Source organism: Phocoena sinus, chromosome 10, assembly GCF_008692025.1.
Source record: "Phocoena sinus isolate mPhoSin1 chromosome 10, mPhoSin1.pri, whole genome shotgun sequence".
Classification (NCBI taxonomy): domain Eukaryota; kingdom Metazoa; phylum Chordata; class Mammalia; order Artiodactyla; family Phocoenidae; genus Phocoena; species Phocoena sinus.
In genome coordinates, this window is record NC_045772.1 from 59,246,494 (window position 1) to 59,273,904 (window position 27,411).

The 27,411-nt window shown below is 45.3% G+C and overlaps 3 protein-coding genes across 5 annotated transcripts; 2 read left to right on the top strand and 1 right to left on the bottom strand.

The window, feature by feature from the left end:
* Window positions 1-8,218: 8,218 nt before the first annotated feature.
* On the top strand, window positions 8,219-9,171 carry APOF (apolipoprotein F). Its single transcript, XM_032644392.1, is given in 2 exon segments — window positions 8,219-9,035; window positions 9,038-9,171. Coding segments are annotated over 2 exon segments (942 nt in total). The 5' UTR covers window positions 8,219-8,227.
* Window positions 9,172-10,094: 923 nt separating this feature from the next.
* Window positions 10,095-25,959, top strand: STAT2 (signal transducer and activator of transcription 2). 3 transcript variants are annotated; one of them, XM_032644740.1, is made up of 24 exons: window positions 10,095-10,322; window positions 12,037-12,180; window positions 12,336-12,489; window positions 12,838-12,933; window positions 13,109-13,198; window positions 13,289-13,364; window positions 13,801-13,886; window positions 14,050-14,198; window positions 17,619-17,777; window positions 17,880-17,972; window positions 18,188-18,247; window positions 18,897-18,917; window positions 19,145-19,238; window positions 19,375-19,422; window positions 19,503-19,586; window positions 19,733-19,831; window positions 19,935-20,070; window positions 20,191-20,243; window positions 20,355-20,449; window positions 21,055-21,191; window positions 21,369-21,551; window positions 21,789-21,846; window positions 22,660-23,114; window positions 23,399-25,959. In XM_032644740.1, the coding sequence occupies exons 2-24, from the start codon at window positions 12,050-12,052 to the stop codon at window positions 23,539-23,541; spliced, it is 2,700 nt and encodes an 899-aa protein (XP_032500631.1). In that variant the 5' UTR covers window positions 10,095-10,322; window positions 12,037-12,049; the 3' UTR covers window positions 23,542-25,959. The 3 variants fall into 3 exon arrangements, with proteins under 3 accessions (XP_032500631.1, XP_032500633.1, XP_032500634.1); XM_032644742.1 differs by having other exon boundaries at window positions 10,114-10,305; window positions 23,399-25,251; XM_032644743.1 differs by lacking the exons at window positions 10,095-10,322; window positions 12,037-12,180; window positions 12,336-12,489 and having other exon boundaries at window positions 12,855-12,933; window positions 13,050-13,198.
* On the bottom strand, window positions 24,283-26,892 carry IL23A (interleukin 23 subunit alpha). Its single transcript, XM_032644744.1, has 4 exons — window positions 26,415-26,892; window positions 26,101-26,199; window positions 24,853-24,999; window positions 24,283-24,743 (listed from the first exon to the last, which is right to left on the bottom strand). Exons 1-4 carry the CDS (start codon window positions 26,574-26,576, stop codon window positions 24,582-24,584), a joined length of 570 nt encoding a protein of 189 aa, XP_032500635.1. The 5' UTR covers window positions 26,577-26,892; the 3' UTR covers window positions 24,283-24,581.
* Window positions 26,893-27,411: the final 519 nt, after the last annotated feature.

Here is a 27,411-nt window from a genome sequence, read left to right on the forward strand (position 1 = left end):
CTGTGGATGCTTAGGTCCCTTATATAAAATGTCATAGTACAGTCGACCTTCCATACAGGTTCTGCATCCATGGATACTGATGCCAACTGTTTATCACTGACATAAATTTCACACATGTATCATATGTGATAGATATTCTTTGTCAGATATATATTTGCAAGCATTTTCCCCAGACCATGCCTTGTCTCTTCATTTTCTTAACAGCAGAAGTTTTCATTTTGAAGTCCAATTTATTGATCTTTAATTTTATGATTAATGCTTTTTTATTGTGGTAAAACATACATAACATAAAATTTACCATTTTAACCAATTCTAAGTGTATGTTTAGTGACATTAAGTACATTCACACTGTTGTTAATATCCATTCACTTTGTTAACATATCAATCTCCAGAACATTTTCATCATCTTCCCAAACTGAAATTCTGTACTCATTAACACTAACTCCCCATTCCTCCCTGTCCTCAGCCCCTAATAACCATTATTCTACTTTCTGTCTCTGAATTTGACTATTCTAAGTACTTCATGTAAGTGGAATCATATAATATTTGTCCTTCTGTGTCTGGCTGATTTCATTTACTATAATGTCCTTAAGGTTCATTCATGTTATAGCATGTGTTCAAATTTCCTTCCTTTTTAAGGCTGAATAATGTTCCATTGTATGTGTATATCACATTTTGTTCACCTATTTGTGAGGGACATTTAGGTTGTGTGAAATGGTCTTTCATTCTGATTTTGATTAGCATTTCCCTAATGATTAATAATATTGGGCATCTTTTCATGTGCTAACTGGCCATTTGTACGTCTTCTTTGGAAAAACGTCTATTCAAGTCCCTTGCCCTTTTTGGGGGGGCGGGGGAGTGGGCTGTGCCGCGAGGCTTGTGGGATCTTAGTTCCCCGACCAGGGGTCCAACCCAGGGCCCACTGTGGTTAGCAATCACAGTGAGAGCGCCAAGTCCTCACCACTGGACAGCCAAGGAATTCCCCTTTGCCCACTTTTAAATTGAATTGTTTGTTTGTTGTTAAGTTGTAGGAATTCTTTATATAGTCTGGATATTAACCCCATCAGCTATATGATATGCAAAGATTTTCTCCCATTCTGTGGGTTACTTTTTCACTCTGTTGTTAGTGTCCTTTGATGCACAAAAGTTTTAAAAGTTAATTAATTTAAAGTTTTTAATGAAGTCCAATTTATTTTCTTTTGTTGCCTGTGCTTTTAGTGTCATATGCAATAAATCACTGCCAAATGCAATGTCATGAGGATTTTTTTCCTATGTTTTCTTCTAAGAAACTGTTTTAGCTCGCTCCGGACGCGCAGGCTCAGCGGCCATGGCTCATGGGCCCAGCCGCTCCGCGGCATGTGGGATCTTCCCGGACCGGGGCACGAACCCGCGTCCCCTGCATTGGCAGGCGGACTCTCAACCACTGCGCCACCAGGGAAGCCTTTCTCAGTTTATTTTTTAAATTGAAACTATGTTTTGTTTTTCTCGTTGATTTTTATAAGTTCCCAATATGTTAAGCAATGTTAAGCAAAGTCTCTCATCCACTTATCTGTTAGGGCTAAACTAGAATTATTTTCAGGAAATGCTTTCATTTGCTGAAGCATATTCTCTCGGGAGGCAAGTCTTCTTTAGTTGTGTGTCCTCGTTTGTATCTTCATTTTTTTAAAAAAATTATTTATTTATTTATTTATTTTGGGCTGTATTTGGGTCTTCGTTGCTGCGCGCGGGCCTTCTCTAGTTGCAGTGAGCAGGGGCTACTCTTCATTGTGGTGCACAGGCTTCTCATTGCGGTGGCTTCTCTGGCTGCGGAGCACGGGCTCTAGGTGTGCGGGCTTCAGTACTTGGGGCTCGCGGGCTCCAGAGCGCAGGCTCAGTAGTTGTGGCGCACGGGCTTAGTTGCTCCGCGGCATGTGGGATCTTCCCGGACCAGGGCTCCAACCCGTGTCCCCTGCATTGGCAGGCGGATTCTTAACCACTGTGTCACCAAGGTAGTCCCAGTATCTTCATTTTTAAGAAGAGGAATTATTCTCTCACTGCAGCTCAGCTGCTTACAAAAGCCTGCAAGTGTGGCTTTGACTGGCCTTGCAGAATGACTCCTGTGAGGTACTTGTCATTATGTGTAGTACCACACTGTTATGATTACTGTAGCTTTTTTTTTTTTTTCAGGAACCACTTCAGTCTTATTTTATTGACTTCTTTTTGATCATCAAAGTTGTTTTCATCTTTGTAGTGATGTAGCTTTGTAATATATTTTCAAATCAGGAAGCAAGTCCTCCAAGTTTGTTTTCTTTTTCAAGATTGTTTCAGTTATTCACTGTCTCTTGAAATTTCATGTGAATTTTAGGATGGATTTTCTGTTTTTGCAAAAAACATTACTGGGATTTTAGGAGAGATTGCATTAGATTTGTTAGTCTCTTTGGATAGTATTGACATCTTAACAATGTTAAGTCTTCCAATCTATGGGTGTGATGTCTTTCCATTTATTTATGCCTTCTTTAATTTCTTTCAGCAATGTTTTGTAGTTTTCAACGTATAAGTCTTTTGCCACCTTGGTTAAGTTTATTCCTAAGTATTTTATGCTTTTTGATGCTGTTGTAAAAAAAATTGTTTTCTTTATTTCTTTTTTCATATTTTCCACTGTTACTGTATAGACATGCAGCTAATTTGGGGTGTTGATTTTTTATCCTGCAACTTTGCTTAACTTGCTTATTAATTCTAGCAGGTGTGTGTGTGTGTGTGTTGTGAATATTTAGGGTTTTCTACATATATTATCACGTCTTCTGCAAACAGAGATAATTTTGCTTTCTCCTTTCCAATTTGGGTGTCTTTTTTTCTTTTTCTTGCCTAATTGCTCAACACTATGTTGAATAAAAGTGTTGAAAGCAAACATCTTTGTCTTGTTCCTGATCTTAGAGGAAAAGCTTTCAGTCTTTTACCATTGAATATGATGTTAGCTGTGGGTTTTTCATTTATGACCTTTACTATTAAGATAGTTTCTTCCTATTTCTATTTTATTGATGTAAAATGCTTTTCTATATCAATTGAGATGATCATGCGATTTTTCTCTTTCATTCTGTTAATGTGGTGAATTACACTGATTGATTTTCATATATTGAACCACTCTTACATTCTAGAAATAAATCCCACTTTGCCATGGTGTATAATCCTTTTAATATGCTACCAAATTCAATTTGCTAGTATTTTGCATTAATATTCTCATGAGGTATAGGTCTGTAGTTTTCTTTCCTTGTAGGGTCATTGTCTAGCTTTGATATCAGGGTAATGCTGGTCTCGTAGAATTAGTTAGACATGTTCCCTCCTCTTTGATATTTTAGAAGAGTCTGAGAAGGACTGGTATTAATTCTTCTTCAAATGTTTGGTAGGAAAAAAAAGAATATAAAAAATAAAAACTAAACTAAAAGACCCCAAAAATGTTTGGTAGAATTCACCAATAAGACTGTTTTGTCCAGGGCTTTTCTTTATTGGGAAATTTTTGATTACTGACTCAATCTCCTTACTAATTATAGGTCTATTCACATTTTCTATTACTTCATGATTCAGTCTTGGTAGGTTGTATGTTTCTAAGAATTTGTCTATTTCATCTAGATTATCCAATTTATTGTCATACCCCTATTCATAGTACTCTCAAAATCCTTTTTGTTTCCGTAAAACAAATAGTAATATCCCCACTTTCATTTATTCTTTTTATCGAGATGTAATTGACATATTATATTAGTTTCCTTGGTGGGAATGTAAACTGGTGCAGCCACTGTAAAAAACAGTATGGAAGTTCCTCAAAAAATTAGGATTTTCTACATAAACAATCATGTTTCTAAATAAATACCGTTCTACTTTCCTTTCTATTTTTTATGCGATTAATTTTTTATTATTTCCTCATTACACTACTTAGGACTTCCAGTACAATGCTGAAAAAGTGATGAGTAGATATTCTTGCTTTTTGATAGATCTTAGGAAAAAAGGGTTAAATATTTTATCCTTTGTTATGTTACTCCACAGAAATGGTATAGTCCTAGGTAGGGTTCCCTAGGGATTTAGCAACCAGTAACTTCAGGTAGTGTTGGACCACTTTGCACCTAGTTCTTGCTTCCTACAATTTTGGTAGTGCATCCTTACAGACCTACCCCTCTTCTTTCTTCTGTCTGCTGTTAGTTGTCAGGGACCGCTGCTGGGAACTGAGGGAAGTGAAATAGAGGGAAGGACTCTGGACCCCTCCCTCTGGCCTGTTCCTTTTGGTTGTCTGTCAGAAATGAGTGACAGCAACTACTGAGCCCATGCACCACAACTACTGAAGCCCGTGCACCTAGAGCCCGTGCTCCTCAACAAGAGAAGCCACCGCAATGAGAAGCCCTCGTACCGCAACAAAGAGTAGCCCCCGCTCGCCGCAACTAAAAGAAAGCCCGCGTGCAGCAACGAGGACCCAACGCAGCCAAAAATAAATAAATAAATTATTTTTAAAAAAGAAATGAGTGACAGCACCAAAGAAACTTTTTACCATAACAATATGTAGGAACCTGTACCAGTTTCAGAAGACATCAGATACCTTCTTCCCCTAATTTTTGGACTGCAGTTATGCTAAACCCTAGATGAAGCCCAATGTTTGGAGTTTTGGTTAAATATGGAAAGAGTTACCACCCAGCTGATGAACACATTTTATTTGTGTTTTGCATTGGAATTAGAAAAGTGAGAAGTAGAAGTTGTACCGATTTCATTTAACTTACCAATATTTTCAGTTTCCCTGGACTTTCACCCAATGTGTACTTTTAATAAGAACTTATTAAACGTTTTGGGGGTCTCTTGCCAATGGTCATCAGCCTTTTTGCCTTACCTCTTCTCCCTTTCAGAAGATACAGGGGAACTTCTCCTCATCTCATGTATAGGTCCAGGGTAAAAGCTTAGGACAATAGGGATATGGGGCAGGACTAGTAGGGTCAAAAAAGGAAAAGGCCTATTTGTCAGTATAGGACAAAGGTGAGGAGGACAAAGTCTGGGCTGGAGAGAGATGAATAAATATTTGCAAATGCTATGTCTGTCATTGTTTTGGACACTATCAGCATTCTGGCATCCTCGTGATTCTGGCTGGGGCAAAGGAGAAAGTGGGATACAACAAAAAAAATCAAAACAGTCATTCCAGCCATGAAGATACCAAGCAAAGGAGATGTTTGGACTTTCTTGTTCCTCTGGTTTGTTTCTTCCTCAAAACAGTGAGGATCTCCCATAGCCTTTAATAGTGGGCCTGAGGTATGCCCAGGTAACCAAAGTTTCTAAGGGCCAAGACACTTCCTAGTTCTGACCAGTCTTAGTATCTCTTCATCCCAAGCCTTTCCCCACTTCCCAATCTGAGCACTGCTTCTTTCCAGCAGGGCTGTTCTGCTGACCCACCATGATCCAGGCTGTACTGCTCCTTTGCTGCATCTTACTGTCCCCATTGGCTGTCTTCCCAAGAAATACCCAGGAAGGGGTTCTGACTTTCCAGCTGTTTTTCACAGAAACTGGGCATCCTCTGAACATGCTCTCCAACCAGATCCCTCTCCCAGCTTCCAAGACCTGCCAGGTTCTCTTATGTACGGCCCCATCCTTAGCCCCTCTACTTGAGTACCTATCCAACTTAGCTCTGGAGGTGGCCCAGGAGGAGGATGTCGGCCCAGCTGAGGCCCACATTCTGTAGCTTCAGCTTGTTAAGATGGGAGGAAAGGACACCACTTAAACCCTCATCCATGAGAGAGAGCAAAAAGCACAATGAGGAAGAAGGCATTGGCAATGCTAAAGTCATTCTGAGGGATCTTGGGGGACCCACAGGGAGGCTTGGATAAATCCAAAACTCAGCTACTCACCCTGAGGAATGTATTAACGATGGCAAATATGCCCACTGGGGTGGCTGGTCTGCCAGTTAGCTTGGATGGTGATTGAGTTTGCTGAGAAGCCATCCCCCATGATGCTGGTGACACAATTCAGAGCTTTTGCTATCAACATCCCCTAGAACTGCAGGTATGAGTCTTGGGAACATGTTGGAGAATTAGGTAAAAAGCTGAAGACACCCCCAAGTTAAGAGCCTCTCAGTGTCTATGGATGATGACAATATAATTTATCAAATGTTCCACAGTTATTCTGAAGTGCTTTATGGGGAAATTGATTCAGGAACTTGTCCAGATTCTTTACTTCAGATATTCAGTGCCACCTAGGTGACAAGCCTGCTTTCCCAGGACTACTTTCAAGGATGGGACACAGTAAGTAGGCAGAAATGTTGGACACCACTTAGGATAGGTGTATGCTCTTTATTTCATCCCAGTGCTGAAAGACACAGGTGACTGGTGTTAGCCTTGCTTTTCTCCACTTAGTAGCTCTCAGTCATTATTTCACATTCCATTTTCCATTTTTTCTTTCAGTTACCATATACTGTACCTGTAATATGTCTAAGCATGAGAAGCATTTTAACTTTCTTTTTCTGTTTTTATAATTTTTATTGACGTATAGTTGATTTACAATGTTGTTAGTTTCAGGTGTACAGCAAACTGATTCAGTTATACTTATACATATAGCCGTTTTTAGATTCTTTTCCATTGTAGGTTATTAAAATTTCTAATCATCTTATTTCTACTCTGTGCTCGCTAAGCTAATAGTCTCTTACAAGCTCTTATCAAACTCCACTCCACCCTTTCCTACTACCCTCTCTTTATAAGTTCTCATTCTTCAAAGTCATTATAAAAAAGCATCAAAGTTATGAAAAGTAAACACAGGACTCAATGGTTCCTAACACTTTTTTTCCTGAACTTTGTCGATGCGTTGTAGAGCACAAAGTGTTACAAAGATCAAATGACTTAGAAATTATTCTTTTGAAATCTTGAATTGCTTCTAGGAGGTATATGATTTCAATCCTCCAAATGAATTTCAAGGCACCATTGAAACTGACTTGCCCTAATGAAGTGTTAAAAACTAAATAGATAGGTTGCTTACACTTCTCTATGCCCATTTTGTTTCTTTGTTCGTTTGTTTTTCTATTCTCCTCTTTTAAAAAATGATAATTTTATCTTTGGAATGCACGCAAAGAAACTTCATCATATTCTTTCTATTCTCCAGTCCCTCATATTTCCCTCCACATGTTGAAAAGTGTGCTATTGAAAACATTAGCTAGATAGAAAGACAGAGAAATAGATACCTAGATAGACAGATTGATTTTTTTATTGATAACTACATTTATAATTCAAGGAAACTTCAAATGTTCAGAACATTTACAATCTGATGAAAGCTTAAAGACACTTATTGTTAACTAATAAAAATGGCTAAGCAATGATATCGCAAATCTGTGATCCATTATTATATCCATTAGAACGACTGGATTAGTAAAAGAAACAAGTGGAAGTTGGGTGGATTATACTGGAGCTAAATCTCTCTCAGCATAGAGAACAGCTGATGGATAAACAATTGTTATCCACAATGGATGAGTCCAGCAGATTCTTATGGGCTGCATAACGTTATTTCTATCTTTGGAAAGGGAAGTTAAAAATAAGGCCAAAACTACAGAATAGAAACACGTAGAAGCATTTTAACTTTTTTCTCATTCATCTACCTTGTACTAAATCTCCAATGAGACACTGAATCTTGCTAATTTAATTTTTTTTTGCTAATTTAATTTTTAAACTGAAAAGAGAATCTAGGACATCTAACCTCTTCTGATTCTGGGTTTCCCAGCTTCTATCATGAGCTAGAGTGTGAAAGTGACAGGGACCGGCAGGAAATGCCAAAGAACAGAGTTTTTAGGTATTGAGGTCCAGTGTGTGACAAGGGGACAAGGTTTGAGAAGCCAGTACAAATGGACAAATATTTGCAGAGATTACATCTCTTACTGATAATAGGGGAAAGCCAATATCTACTTTCTTCACCCGACAGAGGAGTAGGCAGAACAGGATCGAGGAGCTACCAAATCTATCAAAGCCGTCTTACTTCTTAATCACCAGACTTTGTGGTAATTTGGGGCTCCCTATTAAATGGGTGGAAATCAGGCAGAGGAAGACCTGAAGATGGAGAAGGCCAAGAGGGAACAATTGGGTTGCATTTCCTGTTTCTCAGTCCTGTAGCTAAAAAGAACAGAAGTTTGGAGGTGATAGATGAGGTTCTTCCTGAGTCCCGGGCTCCTTTTGGACCACAGTCCTGACGGAAACGGTTTGTATGTTTCTGGTTTCTCCCGTCTCCAGTGCACTCTGCTCTGGACATGCGTGGTCTCAGACTCATCATGGTACCAGCTGAGCTACTTCTTTGCTGCTTCCTTCTGCACGCTGTGGATGCCATTTCATATGGAAACCAGACAAACGTCTTGGTGCACCTTCACTCATCCTTGGGATCCTGGCTACCTTCCTCAGCCCCATTGTCTTGCCGGGCCCTGCTCCCCAAATCCCTGCCTGGCTTCACCCACATGGCCCTTCTCCCCAAGTTCCTGGTAGGCCTGCCCCTGATGATTGCCTTGGAGAATGCTGGCTGTCAAGCTGATGTACGGGTCCTGCAGCTTCAGCTCTACCGCCAGGGGAGTGTAAAGGCGACACAGATCCTCATCAGACATCTTCAAGAGCTCGAGAAAAGCAGAAGCACAGGGACGGGAGTGTCAGTGGATGCCCTGGCCTCTGCTCTGCAGCTGTTGGCCAGGGAGCACCCAGACCCAGAGAGGGCCCGACGATCCCTCTCCATCAAGGACTGTGAGCAGGAGCGGGAGCAGAGTGTGCACAATGTCGTCCAGCTGTTGCCAGGAGTGGGAACCTTCTACAACCTGGGCACAGCATTGTATTATGCTGTTCAGAACTGCTCGGACAAGGCCAAGGAACGAGGCCAAGACGGGGTCATAGATCTGGGTTATGAACTTCTGATGGCCATGGCTGGATTGTCAGGGGGGCCCACGGGAGTAATGATCAGTACTGCACTTAAACCTATAGTGAAGTCTGGGGTTCAGCAGGTGATCCAGTATTATAATGAGAGAGAGGTGAACAGCCCTCCACCAGAGACCAGCAAGGAGGTCTTGGGGGGCACCTCAAATTGAGTCACCTGGAAGAAACAACTACCATGGGCCCTTTGGTATCAGTAGTAAGTTCAGTTCCTTACTGGCAGTGGACCTTACTCTATGACTATGGCTTAGATCCTAGGGATGGGAATACTACTGAGATATAAAAGAAGGTGGTATGGAATTCCTTGGCTGTCCAGTGGTTAGGACTCCACTCTTTCACTGCCCAAGGGGCCAGGTTCAATCCCTGGTCGGGGAACTAAGAGCCCGTAAGCTGCGTAGCAATCAATCAATCAAACAATCAATCAATTATAAAAGAAGGTGGTGGGACTTCCCTGGCGGCCCAGTGGTTAAGAATCCACACTTCCACTGCAGGGGGTGCGGGTTTGATCCCTGGTGGGGAAACTAAGATCCTGCATGCCAGCGCAGTGCAGCCAAAAAAAAAAGTGGTAAACATGATGACTAGATCTAATATTCCGACAAGTTGTACGTGTGTGTTCAAAATCCAAATCTCTGATTTTTTTTATCAAGGAGGAAGGCAGTACTGTAAAATGTAGAAATTTTAAAGTTTGTGGTTCGGAATCAGAGGATTTGGCTTTGAATCCAGGCTCCACTTGTTAGAGCTTCAGCGACCATTGACTAGTACCTTCTTTCTCCAAACTCAGTTTTTTAAATTTCTAAAGAATAATGATTTGCAATGGGTTTCGTGGAAATTAAAAACGGTACGGTGTCCTAATGCTTAGCACGGTACCAACAATAAATAGGCTTTTGTTGTTTTTGTTATTACTTAAGCCCTCCCCTTCCTGTCCCAATATGTCGAAATTCCGCCTCGCTTGTTAGCTCAGCGCCTCCAAGGTCCTGAGCCAGTCTCGGTTCCGCTGCGTAGGTGCTGGTTCTCGGAAATCAGCTGTTTCCGCCCTGAGCTCTTCTGTGCATTGGATTCCTCCCTCCGCAGATACGGGGCAGGGCTTACTTGAGCTTTCCTACCAATCGCTGCAGTTAGAGGTGCGGTTTCGGCTCCGCTTGTCCCGCCTCGCAGAGAAGGAGGAGTTGTGGTGGCGCCAATGAACTCACAGCCTGGAGAAGAGGTTGGCTGAATGGCAGCCAGTGTCGGGGCGGCTCTATGGGAATAGCGAGCTCCGGGGTTCAGCTGCTCACTCAAGCCTGTGGCAAGGGGGCGGGTTCGAGAGGCGGGCGGAAACCGAGGGCAGCGCGGGAGGCCCTGGTGCCAGAGCTCTCTTTGGGGACCGGGAGCCTGGACCACAGCTACTGGAGGGAGCGGGGGCTGAGTCTCTAACCAGGTACCGGCCCAGAGAAGGTGCGTGGGGGTGTGGGTGGAGGCGCGAGTTTCTCTCTGAGAGGGCAGGCAGGCCCTGGGGGGTACGCCCCGCAGGGTTCAGACTCTGTCCCCAGGTTGAAACAGGAGCTGTCGCCTCCTTCATCCTCCTGTCCAACCTAGGTCCCCAACCGTAACGCACCCCGCCCTCCAGAAACGCCCCTGCAACTTCCAAGACCCGAAACCTGGCATTGTTGCATTGGTTCAGTGTCTTGGCCAACGCTTTTACCTTCCGGTCTGTTATTTTTGATTCTTACCAAAAAAAAGAAAGAAAAAAATAGAGTTCTTTTCAGAAAAGCTTATTGAGCACAAAATACGCGCCTAAAAGGGTGTTGGATAACTGGAGAAAAAAGGAGTTTACAGCCCTTAACCTCCGTGCTTGCAACCTATTTAAGAAGGCCAGGTTTTTTGGTTTTGTTTTTCGTATTTAAACCTCAGGGTTTACTTGCCGCTTTGCTTTATTAATACCAGCCAATTAGTTCCTTAGGAGCTGGGGCCTCGTCGTTTGTTTTTTAAAAGCAATACAAGTACATAGTGTAAAAAGTCAAGCACTACTAAAGGGTTAAAGTGAAAAGTAGGAGCCCCTGCCCAATTCTTTACTTCCCTAGTTCCTACTTCCCAGAGGTAGAAAGGCAGCTCATGATTATTTGTACTGGTGGAAAAGAATCTTTCCCACCCCAAGCATTTGATTTGTAATAAAATCATGTGACCTTTTTTTAAACCACAGACGTGGGTGTTAATTTTTTTTTGTTAGGTTCAGGCTGCAAGAAGTTTTGATTTCCTAAACAGACAGATGGCAGTGGGCGGGGAAAGGTAGGGAGAAGGACTCCACCCAGCCTGCTTGGTGGCAGGCAAGAACAAGTTTTGAGTGAATTTTCTCATGAACTTAATAATCAACATGAAGAATCAGATTGACAGAAGTCATAAAAGTGTCACAATCTTAGGGATTGAGTGACCCCTTACACAGTATTTAAATAACTTAAACATCTTCTAGAGAATGGAGCTCCTCCTTCCAACATGGAGAGCAGTTCATCTCCAAGGAGGTTCAGCCTCTGATAAAGCTTTGGGGCCAGCCGGGATAATGCTGAAATATATACTTAAGATTGAGACTTCCCTGGTGGTCTAGTGGTTAAGACTCCACGCTTCCACTGCAGTGGGTTCAATCCCTGGTGGGGGAACTAAAATCCTGCATGCCGTGTGGTGTGGCCAAAAATAAATAAATAATTTAAAACGCTTTTTTTAAATACTTAAGACTGACCTTTAAACGCTCCAGCATAAGTGAATACAAACACAAACAAATAAATTTAAAATAAATTCATTGGGGGAGATAGATGAAATGAGATTGCGGAAGTATCATACATGTTTGTTGAATGGGTACATGGATGATCCTTGTACTACTCACTCTACCTTGTTGTGTGTTTGAAAATTACCATTGAAACAAAAAGGCCTACATATTGGAGCTCTTAAATAGTACTCCCTGGAAGAATATATGCCAAACTGATAATATTGGTTACTTCCGGAGAGGAGGAAAAGGGACCGAGATTGGGAGTGGAGTCAATCTAGACTTTACTTTTTTTCTGTATTTTTTCTTACCTGAATAATTAAACATTTTTTAAAATTTGTAATGATAAACAATCACGAGACTGTGGATGGTTTAGTCCAGCAAAATTTCCAATTGGGAACATGCATCCTTTAGGCTCAGACCCCAAATGGCGCAGTGGGAGATGCTGCAGAATCTTGACAGCCCATTTCAGGATCAGCTGCACCAGCTCTATTCAAATAGCCTCCTGCCGGTGGACATTCGACAGAACTTGTCTGTCTGGATTGAAGATCAGAACTGGTGAGGCCTTCAGGAAGTTGGGGGGATGAGGAAAATGATTTCTTTCTTCTGAGCCCCCAGGATCCTGGAGACACCAAGGGCAGGAAGGGGTTGGAAGGCCTCAAGATGGTAGCAACCCTGCAGAGATACTAATCCTTGTCCTTCCTGGTCCCTAGGCAGGAAGCTGCACTGGGCAATGATGAGGCCAAGGCTAATATGCTGTTCTTCCACTTCTTGGACCAACTGAACTATGAGTGTAGCCGCTGCAGCCAGGACCCTGAGTGTTTGTTGCTACAGCACAACTTGCGAAAATTCTATCGGGACATTCAGGTACTTGGAGGAGCCAGGAATAACAAAGTAGGAATGGCAGCTGAGTGTAGAGGAGTACGTGTTAGGGTATGGAACATGGAACAGGACCTGGAGGTTCAAAGGACAGGGGAAGATCTGGGGAAAATGGGACAGAGTCTGGACTTGGGAGATCACTGTCAGAGAGAAGGACATAGTCTAGATGACCTATTTGGAAAGAGGCTAGGGTTTGGGGGAGCAGTGGTGAAAAGGGGTAGGGCTTGGGACCCTGAAGAAGGGGAGAATACTGAGGTCACTGGTGGGGAGAGCCTGAGGTGGTAGTTCATTGATGGCAGTTAAGTTAAATCAATCCTTTCTCTTTTCCTACTGCAGGCCTTTCCCCAGGGTGCTACCCAATTGGCTGAGATGATCTTTAATCTCCTTCTGGAAGAAAAACGAATTCTGACCCAGGCTCAGAGGGCTCAGTCGGTGAGAACAATTTGGTGGTGATGTTGAAAGCTCCTGGAGTAGAGAGGGATCCTGCAAAGGACTCAGCAAATTTACCTCAGAACAAGATCCCTCCACATCCTGTGGTTTCATTTCAGGCCTGGATTTCAGGGATGAAAGATCAGAGTTGAAATGTGCTCAGAGCCTCTTATTTCAGGAGCAAGGAGAACCAGCCCTTGCAGCACCTGGGGAGAGCCAGCAGCATGAGATTGAATCCCGGATCCTGGAATTAAAGGCTATGATGGAGGTTGGTAGATGTGGCAGAGCCAGGGTGGGCAGGACTCAGCCTGCCTCCTCTCACAGAAGCAGCCTCATCAGGGTCTCATCTCCTCTGCAGAAGCTGGTGAAATCCATCAGCCAACTGAAAGACCAGCAGGATGTCTTCTGCTTCCGATATAAGATCCAGACCTCAGGTAGAAAGCACATTGAGGGGTGGGAGAAAGATGCCTACTGGGAGGCCAAGGGTAGAATAGAGCAGAAGGGGAAAGCCTCAGTAAGCAATAATCACCTTCGGCTGCATCTTGCTGGTTACAGTCCTGCTGCCATTGCAAAGCTGGAGGTGCCAGGGTATGTTGTAGAGGTCAGGCTGGAGGTGTGGCTGAGGGACAGCTAGTGAATGTTGGAGGGGATGCTTGGGAAACTGCCTTAGCAGATTGAGTGGGCTTCTGGTTCTAGCAAGACCATTCAGAATTTGCATGAGGGCCCAGAGGTGCCTGTGCTTTGGTTGGTTTCCCTTCTTCTCCCTTCAGAACTCCCCACTCCTGACTCTGGCTGAGGTCTGGGCTGGGAAGGAGAGGGGGAGGAGCCCTAGGTCTGAGCATTTGTCTCACTCCTGCTCCTGCTGTCCAGCAAGGACACCCTCTTTGGACCCCCATCAGACCAGACAGCAGGACATTCTGCAGGAAACGCTCAATGAACTGGACAGAAGGAGAAAGGTGGGTGGCAGAAGACAGAGGGAGTGGGCAGCAGGGAACTGGGGAAAATGAGGCATCGGGAGCCCTGGCCTCCTAGCCTTGGCTTCTTTGTCTCTTCATCCCTGGTTGAATGGTGGAGGGTGATGGTGAGAGGCTCTCAGCACTCACTTTATGTCTTTCATAGGAGGTGCTAGATGCCACCAAAACACTGCTAGGCCGATTAACTACCCTAATTGAGCTACTGCTGCCCAAGTTGGAGGAGTGGAAAGTTCAGCAGCAGAAAGCCTGCATTGGAGGTCCCCCGGATGGAGGGTTGGAGCAGTTGGAGAAGTGGTGAGAGGCACCTCCCCACCCTCGTGCTCACCTGGCCCTAGTCCTAACTCCCCCCTGTGCTTTGTAGGTTATAATGCCCTGTATATGACAAGAGATATTGCCCTCCTTAATCTCTGCTCCCCAGAATGATCCCAGCTCCCTTGTCTGACTGCAGCTATGCTCTGCTCTTCATTCTCACCACTCAGGGAGCCCAGAGCCCAATCTTTGCTTTGGGGAAAGTAATGAATGGATCCACAATCCGATATCTCCTTCCTGCTTAATCACCCGAGAAATATTGTTTTACCTTTTTTTTAGTGCAGTGAATATAATGCCAAAAAAAAAAAAATTACCAGTTACCTTAATATCCAGATGTAGCTACTATAATATTATTAAACAAAAATTGAATCATACTGTTCATACTATTTTGAGACCTGTGGGTTTGTTTGTTTTTTTTAACTTAGCAGTATATCATATTTACCCGTGCCCATGATACTTTTATTTTTTGCATCTTTTGGCCATGCCACACAGCATATGGGATGTGGGATCATTCCCCAACTAGGGATCAAACCCGCACCCCCTACAGTGGAAGGGTGGAGTCTTAACCACTGGACCATCACGGAAGTCCCTACGCATGATACTTTTTTTTTTTTTCTTTTTTTGGCTGTATTGGGTCTTCGTTGCTGTGCGCGGGCTTTCTCTAGTTGCGGTGAGCGGAGGCTACTTTTCATTGCGGTGCACAGGCTTCTCATTGCGGTGGCTTCTCTTGTTGCGGAGCACGGGCTCTAGGCGCGCGGGCTTCAGTAGTTGTGGCACGTGGGCTCAGTAGTTGTGGCTCCTGGGCTCTAGAACGCAGGCTCAGTAGTTGTGGCGCACAGGCTTGGTTGCTCCGCGACATGTGGGATCTTCCCGGACCAGGGCTTGAACCTGTGCCCCTGCATTGACAGGCGGATTCTTAACCACTGCGCCACCAGGGAAGCCCTAAACAAATTTCTTTATTTGTTTTCCAGTAAACTCCTTATTTTATATTAATTTTATTGTGATGTAGAAAAAAATAACTAATGTGTCCTTCAACATATTTGAAAAATACCTATTATTTAGATATTTTGTCATGAGAAAATTTATTATAATTTAAACTATTAAAAATATACCATGGGGGGGCACCCGTGGAATGAACTGGGAGACTGGGATTGACATATATACACTATTGATACTATGTATAAAATAGATAACTAATGAGAACCTACTGTATAGAACAGGGAACTCTACTCAGTGCTCTGTGGTGACCTAAATGGAAAGGAAATCCAAAAAAGAGGGAATATATGTATACATGTAGTTGATTCACTTTGCTGTACAGCAGAAAGTAACACAAAATTGTAAAGCAACTATTCTCCAATAAAATTTAATATAAAAAAAATATACCACTGTTCAGATAAATTGAAAACAATTATATAGGGCTTAGGGTACAGGATAAGTATTTACATTACAGTTGCACACGTATTCATCATTTTGTACAGGGGTTGGCAAATTATGGCCTGTGAGTGATTTCTTGCTATTTTAAACAGTGCTGCAGTAAATAACCTCATAGCTCCATCTTTATTTACATCTCCAATTATTTCTGTAATGTAAGTTATCAGAAGTGATATTCCTGGGTTAAAGTATATATTGGATTGGCCAAAAAGTTCGCTCGGTTAGTGAATGCATTGTTCGATAAAATTCTTGGTGAAAATGAAAAATGTGTTTTTTGTTTTTACTTAAAACTGAACTAACTTTTTGGCCAACCCAATACCTTTTCTTGGTGGTGGTGCTGTTACTGTGTTGTTCTTTTGTTTCATTGTTTTTAATACAAAGAGCTGTATTTCTTTTTCTGATTGTAAATATAAAATACACTAATTGGAAAAATTTCAGAAAACTTAAAAGAGAAAAATTACCCATGTGCATAATCTGATCATTCAGAGGTAACCACTGTTAATGCTTTTTAAAAAAAATTTTTTGATGTGGACCATTTTTAAACTCTTTATTGAATTTGTTACAATATTGTTTCTGTTTTATGTTTTGGTTTTTTGGCCGTGAGGCATGTGGGATCTTAGCTCCCCGACCAGGGATCGAACCCACACCCCCTGCATTGGAAGGTGAAGTCTTAACCATTGGACCACCAGGGAAGTCCCCTGTTAATGCTTTTGAATACATTTTTCCAGATTTTCCCTGTGCATATTCACAAATATACATCTATTTTAAACAGAGCTCAGATTATATCATATATATACTATCTTGTAATTTTTATAATTTAATGTTTTTGAAAATTTTTTCTTGTTAAAAATTTGTGTCTATATCATTATTTTTAATGGTTGCATAGTATTCCATGATGTCAATATGCCATAATTTATATACCCAATACCAATTGTTTCTAATTTTTCTATTACAGAAAACAAAGCTATGAACTATGAACATCTGTGTTTGTCCATTTGTTTGTCTGATTATTTCCTTAGGATATATCTTAGAAATGGAATACTGCAAAATGTATATACATTTTTTGAAGCTTTTTATTTTTTATAGATTTTTTGGCCACACCACGCAGCATGTGGGATCTTAGTTCCCCGACTAGGGATTGAACCCGCGCCCCTTGCATTGGAAGTGTGGAGTCTTAACCACTGGACCACCAGGGGAGTACCCTGAAGCTTTTTAAAAAAATAGTTCCAAACTGCTATCCCAATCTGTTTGTTCTTATGTAGTGGATAATTGTTTTCCTGTTACCATATTGCCTATTATTATTATTTCTTATTATATAGACAGTAAAACACATACAACTTCATCCCTTACTAGTTTTATGACCTTGAGCAAGTCACTTTAATCTTTCTGTGCCTTAGCTTTACCATCTGTAAAATAGGGATAATAATAGTACCTACCTCATAGGGTTGTTGTAAGAATTAACCCTATGCATGCACTTAGAATAAAAAGTACATATCAGGGCTTCCCTGGTGGCGCAGTGGTTGAGCGTCTGCCTGCCGCCTGCCGATGCAGGGGACACGGGTTCGTGCCCCGGTCTGGGAGGATCCCACATGCCGCGGAGCGGCTGGGCCCGTGAGCCATGGCCGCTGAGCCTGTGCATCCGGAGCCTGTGCTCTGCAACGGGAGAGGCCACAACAGTGAGAGTCCTGGGTATCGCAAAAAAAAAAAAAAAAAAAAAAAGTACATATCAAGCATCATGTGAAAGTTAGCTCTATTATGTTAATAAATCTTTTATCAATTTTACATGTGAAAGCGGCTTTGATATTCATTCCTTAGGTTATGAACAAAGTTGAAAAATCTTTCACATGCTTCCTGGATTCTTTTTTGTCCCAATCAGTTTCTGACTTTCCACATAGTTAAAGGGGAGCTCTTGGAGCCTGTTTGGGGATTCCAGGAAACTGATGGATTCTTTCTCCCTTGGATTCTGTCACCCAGGTTCACAGCTGGAGCAAAGCTGTTGTTTCATCTGCGGCAGCTGCTGAAGGAGCTAAAGGGATTGAGTCACATGGTCACCTATAAGGGGGACCCTCTGATCGAAGGGGTGGATCTGCGGAAGGCCCAGGTCACAGAGCTGCTACTTCGCCTGCTCCACAGGTCTAGGCCAGGGAGGGACCTCGAGGGAGGCCAGAGGGAAGGGACAAGGGGAGCCATTCTTACAGATACTGACCTCTATATATTCTCTCCACATCTCCCCAGAGCCTTTGTAGTAGAAACCCAGCCCTGCATGCCCCAAACTCCCCATCGACCCCTCATCCTCAAGACTGGGAGCAAGTTCACCGTCCGAACAAGGTTGGCATCTCAGAACTCATTCTTACTTCCTTTTACCATCCCTGGCACTGATGCTTTCTGGTTTTACAAATCTTCCCACTCTTGGCTGTTTCTTCTGTCTTTTCCCCTCAATCTCTTTACCTCTTCTAATCTCTTCCCTTGTTTTTTTCAAACATCTGGTCTATCCAGGAGACTGAAGTTGACCACTTTCCCCCATCTCCCTCCCTCCCTTGCAGGCTGCTGGTGAGACTCCAGGAAGGCAGTGAGTCACTGACTGCAGAAGTCTCCATTGACAGGTAAGTTGGGGCAGGTGAAGGGTGGGACCAAGGGGTGGCCAGGAAGTGGGGTGGTGGGGTGGAGGAGGCACCTACTCTTTACAACAGGGCCCTGGGGCTGTGTTCTTTTCCCTTCCATCCCTACCTCATAGAAATAGCTCATCTCTTTTGTTGAGTGCTTACTATGTGACATGTAGCTTGTCAAGTACCCAATTTAAAGTTGTCACAGGGGGCTTCCCTGGTGGTGCAGTGGTTGAGAGTCCGCCTGCCAATGCAGGGGACACGGGTTCGTGCCCCGGTCCGGGAAGTTCCCACATGCCATGGAGCGGCTGGGCCCGTGAGCCGTGGCCGCTGAGCCTGCGCGTCCGGAGCCTGTGCTCTGCAACGGGAGAGGCCACAACAGTGAGAGGCCCGCGTACTGCAAAAAAAAATAATAATAATAAAAATAAATAAATAAAATAAAATTGTCACAGGAACCCCATGAGTTAGGTATTATCAATGCACTATTCAAATGAGGAAACAAGTTCAGATAATTTATGTCTCTAGTGCAAGGCCCCATAGCTGGTGAGCTGCAGATTTGGGTTTGAACCCGGGTCTGTCTGATTCCACAGACCAAATTCCTAACTTCTACACTATTTTGCTTCCCAGTGATTTTTTTTTTTCTTTACAGAAATCCTCCTGAATCACAAGGGTATGTGCCTGACAAGGACACTGCAAACTTTTGTGCACTGCATGACCTGTACCATCACATGTGGCAGCCCTGATGGGGACACAAACAAGGAGGAGGTTGATGTGGGTGGTGTATGGACAGGGAGAAGGGGAGGTCTGAAATGAAGTGGAACTTTTGTTATTTTCCTGCTGAGTTTTTAGAATAACTCTGCTCCTGACCTGCATATATCTTCTTCCTCCTTGGAATAGCTTCCGGAAGTTCAACATTCTGACCTCAAACCAGAAAACTTTGACTCCTGAGAAAGGGCAGAGTCAGGGCTTAATTTGGGACTTCGGCTACCTGGTAAGAAAGGTTGTATTCCAATCGAACAAGCTGGAGGAAGTTCCCAGGCCTTGGGAAGTCCTGAGGGCAAAGCAGGGGTTCCAGGGACCCTGGGGTCCTTGCTCTGGTATTCTCTCTCCCTCCCCTCAATTCACAGACACTGATGGAGCAGCGTTCAGGTAGTTCAGGAAAGGGCAGCAATAAGGTGAGGCCTGGACAGGGGGTTGGGGGGCAGGAGGAGCTTAACAAAAGGCACACTGATCACTTTGTCTTCTGCTGTCCCAGGGGCTGCTAGCCGTGACAGAGGAACTGCACATTATCAGCTTCACAGTCAGATACACCTACCAGGGTCTGAAGCAGGAACTGAAAGTGAGTGAAAATGGAGTGCGTTTGGGGAAAGACCTAAGGAGGGGTTAAGCAGAAGCCTCTCAGGGTGGAATATTGTCTGGCCCTTACCAGATGTCTACAGCTGGAAACATCACATCCCTCTTCTGTGATTTCTGTCTCCTCCCCAGACAGACACTCTTCCTGTGGTGATTATTTCTAACATGAACCAACTCTCAATCGCCTGGGCCTCGGTTCTCTGGTTCAATCTGCTCAGCTCAGACCCCCAGGTAGGTGGTGGGGGCCAACAGGTGAAGGGTGGCAAGGAGGGGTGTGGAAGTTTGGTGTGAGGGCACTACTTCTGAGCCACCCGGTCCCTTCCTACCTCTGCAGAATCAGCAGTTCTTCTCCAGCCCCGCCAAGGCCCCCTGGGACTTGCTGGGCCCTGCTCTCAGTTGGCAGTTCTCCTCCTACGTTGGCCGAGGCCTCAACTCAGACCAGCTTGGCATGCTGCGGGACAAGCTGTTTGGTACAGACCTTCTTTTCTCTCAGCATTTCCCCAGCCTCTGTCTGCCCGCACCCTCCATCCTTTCTGTCCCAGGACCCTTGGCCCTGCCTTCTGTCATCTGAACTGTCTGTCTGCCCACAGGGCAGAACTCCAAGACTGAGGGTGCCTTGTTGTCCTGGGTCAATTTCATTAAGGTAACTCTCTGCGTCCTGTGCAGCTAGACCTTGGCCCCCGTCCAATTACTAGTCCTTCCCCACACCCAGGGCAGTTCCACATCTCTTCCTGCCTTTCCATTCCTCCTTCAGCGAGAGAGCCCCCCTGGCAAGCTACCATTCTGGACATGGCTCGACAAAATTCTGGACCTGGTACATGACCACCTGAAGGATCTCTGGAACGATGGGTAAGGCCTTGGTCAGCCTCCCTTTCTTCCCTGCTGCCTTTCTCTGCTTGAGAGTGGACTCTGTGCGCTCTCACGTGGCAAATAGGGGGAGAGAGCAGAACCCGGTGCCAGGTCATACCCCCTCACGTTTGCAGTAATAGTCTCCTAGCCCGTATTTGTCTAGCATCCACTGTGTTCCAGAGCCTGCGGGGTGCTTTTTATGAATTCTCTCACGTAATCCTTATAACCTTGCTGGGCGATGGGTGTTGCCACCCTCAAGGGAGGAAATGAGAGCTCAGAGAGGTTAAAGGACTTACACCAGGGGCAGAGTTGAGATTCAAACCGAGGCCTGTCTGACCTCACGCCTATGCTCTTTCCACCACACTGCCTGCCCATTTGTGTAGCACTTTGCCTTTTACAAGGTGCTTTTCATCTGTGTGACCTCACCGCAGCTTCACACCTCTCCCAACCCTGGGAGGTGGATATTGTCAGTAAAGTGAAATGACTTGGCCAACATGGAACAGTTTGTAACAAGGTGGCAGAGCCAGGGCCCAGACCTGGCAGTCTGTCCCTCTACAAGGGGAGCAGGAGGCAGGAGGGCCTCACAGCTGCTCTCTGTGCTGCAGACACATCATGGGCTTTGTAAGCCGGAGCCAGGAGCGCCGGCTGCTGAAGAAGACCATCTCTGGCACCTTTCTGCTGCGCTTCAGTGAAACATTGGAAGGGGGCATTACCTGCTCCTGGGTGGAACACCAAGATGACGGTCAGCTGCCCTGCCCTCCTGTTTCCACAGCCTCTCTTGCTGCCCCTCTGCCTGCCCTTGGCTTCCCTGGCTCTGTCCTGAATCCCTCGGCAGATTTGTGGTTGGGCAGCCAGGGTGGGGAGCTCCCAGGCCCAGCCTCTTCCCTCAAGCCTGCCTGTTCCTGCATCCACTCTCCAGATAAGGTGCTCATCTACTCTGTGCAGCCCTTCACCAAGGAGGTGCTGCAGTCACTCCCGCTGGCCAAAATCATCAGCCAGTACCAGCTGCTCACTGAAGAGAACATACCTGAGAACCCACTGTGCTTCCTCTACCCACGAATCCCCCGGGATGAGGCTTTTGGGTGCTACTCCCAGGAGAAAGGTGAGAAGCATTGATAACACTTCACTGGTAGAGTGCAAGGATCCACAGGCATCCACAAATCCAACTCTTTCCTTTCAGCGTGGGAAAACTGATATCCAAAGAAGTTAAGGGCTTTGTCTGTGGGACACTGCTAGTTAGTAGGGAGACATGACTGTCAGGACCACCTGCACTAGGGGACCCTGGGGCTATGTGTCCAATCTCCTGACCTCCCCTGCCTCCTGTGTCTGTCCCCCATAGTTAATCTCCAGGAACGGAAGAAATACCTGAAACATAAGCTCATTGTGGTCTCTAACAGGTGAGATGTGAACTCTTTGCCCATCTTCCCTAACTCTTTTTGGCTGATATAGTGACCCAAACCTGCCCAATGCCGGTCTCTCCAGCCTTCTTTCCTACTGACCCACACTCCCCAGCCTTCTAGGTTTGTTTCCTGCTCTTTTAGTCTCTCTCCTCTCTGTTTTCCTGCTGCCATCCTTAGGTTGTCTCCACAGGGGTTCCCTGATAATAATAGTCATAATCATTGATGTTAATGGACATCTACTTAATGCCAAGCATGGTACTAGATTTTTTTAGAACATTTTAAAAATTTAATCCTTATGAGAACCCATTTGAGCCAGTAATGAATGATAACAGCCACATTTAATGAAAGTTTATTATGTTCCAGGCACTGGGCTAAATGCTTTGTGTTCATTTTCTCATTTATTGAATCTTCATAATTGTCCTATGAGGCAGAAGATACTGTTATTAGTGTTTTCAGCTGAGGAACCTGAGGTTTAGCGTGGTGAAGTGGCATGCCTAAGATACATGGCTAATCAATGATCCAGGTCTGTCAAATTCCAAAGCCGTGCTTTTAACCATCTTACTGCCTCTCAAGTATTATGAGGTATTGTTGTTCCCTTTTTACAGATGATAAATCTGAGGCTCAGAGAGGTTAGGTCACTTTGCCTAAGGTCACCCAACTAGTAAATGATAGGATTTAAACCTCTGGTTAACCTTAAGCTCTCTGCTCTATTGCCTTTTAGACTAGAGAGATAGCCTCTGCTTTTTCTACCATTCCCCACTTTACCTAAACGACTGATCCCTGCTCCTTTGTCTGTATTGGGGTATCCAGACAGGTGGATGAGCTGCAACAACTGCCGGAGCTTAAGCTGGAGCCAGAACTGGAGTCATTCGAGCTGGATCTGGGGCTGGCACCAGGGCCAGAGCCAGGGCCGGGACTGGACTTAGAGCCACTGCTGGAGGCAGGGCTGGATTTGGGGCCAGCACTGGAGTCCACTCTGGAGCCCGTGATGGAGTCTACTCTGGAGCCCGTGCTGGAGTCCACTCTGGAGCCTGTGCTGGAGTCCACTCTGGAGCCTGTGCTGGAGTCCACTCTGGAGCCCACACTGGAGTCCACTCTGGAGCCCGTGCTGGAGCCCACACTAGGCGAGGTGTCACAGAGAGTCCCAGAGCCAGACCTGGGACCAGGACTGAAGCTGGAGCCTATTCCAGAGCCTCTTTCACAGCTACTGCCAGAGCCGGATTTGCCCCATGATCTGAGACACTTGAACACTGAGGACATGGAAAGTAAGTGATGAGATGGGGCTAGGGAAGAGGGGACACATTCCCTTTCCCAACTCCCCTCCCTCACCCACTACAGAAAAAGACAGTTCTGAGCTCCTCATTGGAGAAAGGCTTATATCCCTGTGATTCCTTTTATTAGGAAATACACACACGCCTCCCCCGCCCCACCTAAGTGACCCCCTCAGGCCCTGTCTAGGCCTCTGCTGCCATCCTCTCTCACTTTCCCTGCTGCTTTGGGAACTCCTTGCCTAAGATCAGGGCCTGACTTCTTTCTCTGGACTATCTAGTCTTCAGAAACAGCATGAAGATTGAAGAAATCATGCCAAATGGTGACCCACTGTTGGCTGGCCAGAACACCGTGGATGAAGCTTACGTCTTCCCTCGCAGCCATTTCTACACAGATGGGCCCTTGATTCCCTCTGACTACTAGAAACTACATTTTCTCTGTTCTTTCCATATATTTTGCCCCTCCTACCTCTCACATCATGATGTTGCTCTCCAAGGATGGGAAATCAGGCATGTGCTCCTTCTAAACTGGGTTAACTGTGGGATTTGGAGTGAGAGGTAGAAGCATAATACGGGTAAGGAACAGTCACCAATGAATCAGAACAGATGTTACCCATAGCTCCAGCTAGGAGCCTGGAGGCTGCCTGCTGTGCTGGGAGGTATAGGAATTTGAGAGCAGGCTAGAACAGTTAGGAGGTACTTGGAGGGCTCAGGGCAGTGACTTCTTTCCAATATGGAAGGCTTTCAACATTTTAGTAGCTGATAAGACTAACCTGGTGCCTACTTCATCTTCCTGGAGTGCCCTTTCTGCTCAAAACAGCTCTGACTTCTGATCCTGCAGTGATTCAGAACTCCTGTCTTTGGCCAAATACACTCTCGGCCAGGAAAGCAGGGAAGGAAGCCCTGGGTCAGGGAGCAAGAGAGGGCCACACTTAGGACCCCCACTTCTTAATCACAGTCCCTTGTAATCTCATTCAGTTTGCTTAGCCATGTAGGGATTAAGGCCAAAAGGATCACGGTTACTCTATATACCAAGGGGTCATGAGGAAAGATCCCTCTCCACCATAGCCCTGCAGAGTAGAAGGATGCATTTTGTAGTCCTTTGGCCCTGTTTTTCCGTTCTGTTTCTTTTTACTAACAAGCCTAGAAATTAGACTTAGATATCCACATAAATAAGTCTTTATTGAAAAAAGTGCATAATTCAGTATAAATATAATAAATAATCCTCCTCCCCAAACTGCTGCCACGACGATAAATAATCCCAAAATTTCCCTTCCCGTGTAATAAATATCCAACCTGTTCTAGGTCAGCATCATAAGTCAGTTTTGGTAATTTTTCAACAGAGCAAGTCCTGTTAAAATGAATGGACTGATTAACTTGTTGGCTCACACATGTCTAGGCTGATAAATTCATCTGAGCATTGCTGAGCCGTGGAGGTCTGGGTGCCATCCTTAAGCTGCTGGCTTAGGGGCTCAGAGTTGCTGCTCCATGGGCAAAGACCCTGGCAGCTACAGCCACAAAGGCCTGGAGGCTGCGAAGGATCTTGAGGCGGAGAAGGAGGCGCTGCCATGGCTGGCTGGGACTGGGGCTTGGAGTCTGCTCAGTCTCCCAGTGGTGACCCTCGGTCTGAAAGGACACAGGACACAATCAGAGAGGACTCTAGATCCTTCACTCCCCCGCCAGGCCCTGTCTCTGACACCTGCAAGCCCCACTTCTCCAGGCCCCTAGTTCATACCTGCAAGAGTTCCCTGAGGCCCAGTAGGGAGGCATGAAGCTGGCCCACAGGGCCATCGGGGAGTAGAGAAGGCTCCCCTGTGAAAATATCTGAGCCCAGCAGCTTCTCGTAAAAAACCAAGCCTTGGTGGATCCTTTGCAAGCAGGACTGGGGAGAAAAGAAAGCAGTGAAAGAAAACAGATACAGGGACTTCCCTGGTGGTCCAGTGGTTAAGACTCCGTGCTTCCACTGTAGGGGGCATGGGTTTGATCCCGGGTTGGGGAACTAAGATCCCGCATGCCACTCAGCGCAGCCAAAAAGAACACCAAAAACAAAAAAAGGGAGAGGAAGAAAGAAAAAAAAAAGGAAGGAAGGAAAGAGAGAAAGGAGGGGAAAGCAAAGAGTGAGAAGGAAGGAAGGAAAGAAAAGAGAAAGGAAAGGAAAAGAAAAAGAAAAGACAGATACCTTCTAATTAGTCCACCAAAGACCCATCTGATATTTGCCATTCTTAGAAACGGCTGTGATATGAATGTTTGTGTCCCCAGAAAATTCATATTTTGATATCCTGATCCCCGTGTGACTGTATTAGGAAGTGGGACCCTTGGGAGGTTATTTGGTCATGAGGATGGAGCCCTCAAGAATGGGATTATTGCTCTTATAAAGGAGACCCACAGAACTCCCTAATCACTTCCACAATGTGAGGAGACAAGAAGTCTGCAACCTGAAGAGGGCCCTCACTCAACCATGCTGGCACCTTAATCTCGGACTTCCAGCCTCCAGAACTGTGAGAAATAAATGTCTGTTGTGGGCTTCCTTGGTGGCACAGTGGTTAAGAATCTGCCTGCCAATAGCAGGGGACACGGGTTCAAGCCCTGGTCCAGGAAGATCCCACGTGCCGTGGAGCAGCTAAGCCCGTGTGCCACGACTACTGAAGCCCACGTGCCTAGAGCCCATACTCCGCAGCAAGAGAAGCCACTGCAATAGAGCCCTCACACTGCAACGAAGAGTAGCCCCCGTTCACCGCAACTAGAGAAAGCCCACACGCAGCCACAAAGACCCAACGCAGCCAAAAATAAATAAAAAATTTAAAAATAAATTTATTTTTTAAAATAAAAAATAAATGTCTGTTGTTTATAAACCACTGAGTCTATGGTTTGTTGTTATAGCAGGCTGAATGGACAAGGACAGATACAACTTTTACTAATTCACCATCGTGTCCAGCTCTGTCCCCAGTCCCCTCTTCCTTGCAGCCCAGCCTCATCTTAGTACCTGACTGTTGACCCTGAGTCCTTGTGGATCACAGCCATCCTCACACTGTATATGGGGGACAGGATTTGTAGTCTCATCATCATCTTCTCTTGGTAGATCCTGGAATGGAGGAGGGGTGGGAAGAGTAAAGAAGTACTTTCAAACCCCACCTGGTTCCTCAGGCTGTGACTCTCCCTGGAACCCCACTCCCCTGTCCTCTCTTACCCTCTGATGGCTTTCAACCCTCCAGCTTCCACCCTAGGCCACAGAGTCTTCCACTGCAGCCTAGGAGGGCTTGGATAGGCTCCTGTTTGGTCCCAGAGGCTGCCACTCACCACATGTCCCATTGGTTGATGTGCACTCCAGGCCAGCATGCAGAGCTGCTGTGAGAGCTGCTGGCCCCGAACCCAAGCAGGGCTTCTGCCCTCAGGCGCAGCCCGGCCCCGAGCAATCCAGGGCAGCAGCAGCAGCAGCAGCACAGCTCTGCTCCCCAGCATCTCGTTGCCTGCTTCTCAGATCTGGCTGGCTCTGTGCCTTGCAGTCCCTGTGGAATCTCTGTCCACTTCCCCTTGCTCTGAGCCTGATTCTCTTTGTCCTGTGCGTCTCTGGTTTGGTTCCCTCTGTCGTTCACCAAGTTTCTGAGCTGCTTTCTGTAGATTTTCTCCCCTTGTCTCTGAGTCTCTTTTTAAGCTCCCTGCATTGTAAGACCCGCCCTTTATACTAGCAGGTGACTCACAGCAGGTGGGATTCCCCTCCCTGCATCATCTCCCGCCGTGGGGAGCCCAGGTAAGTAGCCTCAGTTCCAGGCGAAATGAGTCGTGTGGTTGCCGTGACTGGAGGCCTGGGATGGGACTTAACGTGTAATGCTCTCCAGGAATCCAAGAGGCTGTAGAAGGGGGTGGAGTGGGAGTAACGAATATTTAAATGAATCTAGTCTCAAGTTCCTTCCTGCTTAACCTTTCCCTCATCTTTTTGCCTCTCTAAGCTATATCTTCCCTCCCTTCAAACCTAATTTCCTCACCCCTGCCTGCCTGAGTAAAAATCAAAACAGAAGCATTCATTTATCTCCCAATAGGATGGCAAGCTCAGTTTGGAATGAAGTTTGGTTCCCACCTGATGCCCTCAATCTAAGAATAAGGGGGCTTCTTAGTCTCTGTTGAGAACGGTTATTTTCACTGGGAGACAATGGACATGAAGGCACTTTGTGAACTGGGAAACCACATAAGCTCGGTATAAGGTATTATTGCTCCCTCACTTCAGGCCTCACTCTGGAGGCTAGGAGGGCTGTTGGAAGGAAAGAGCTGTTGCTAAGAACCATCTGATTCCTCAACC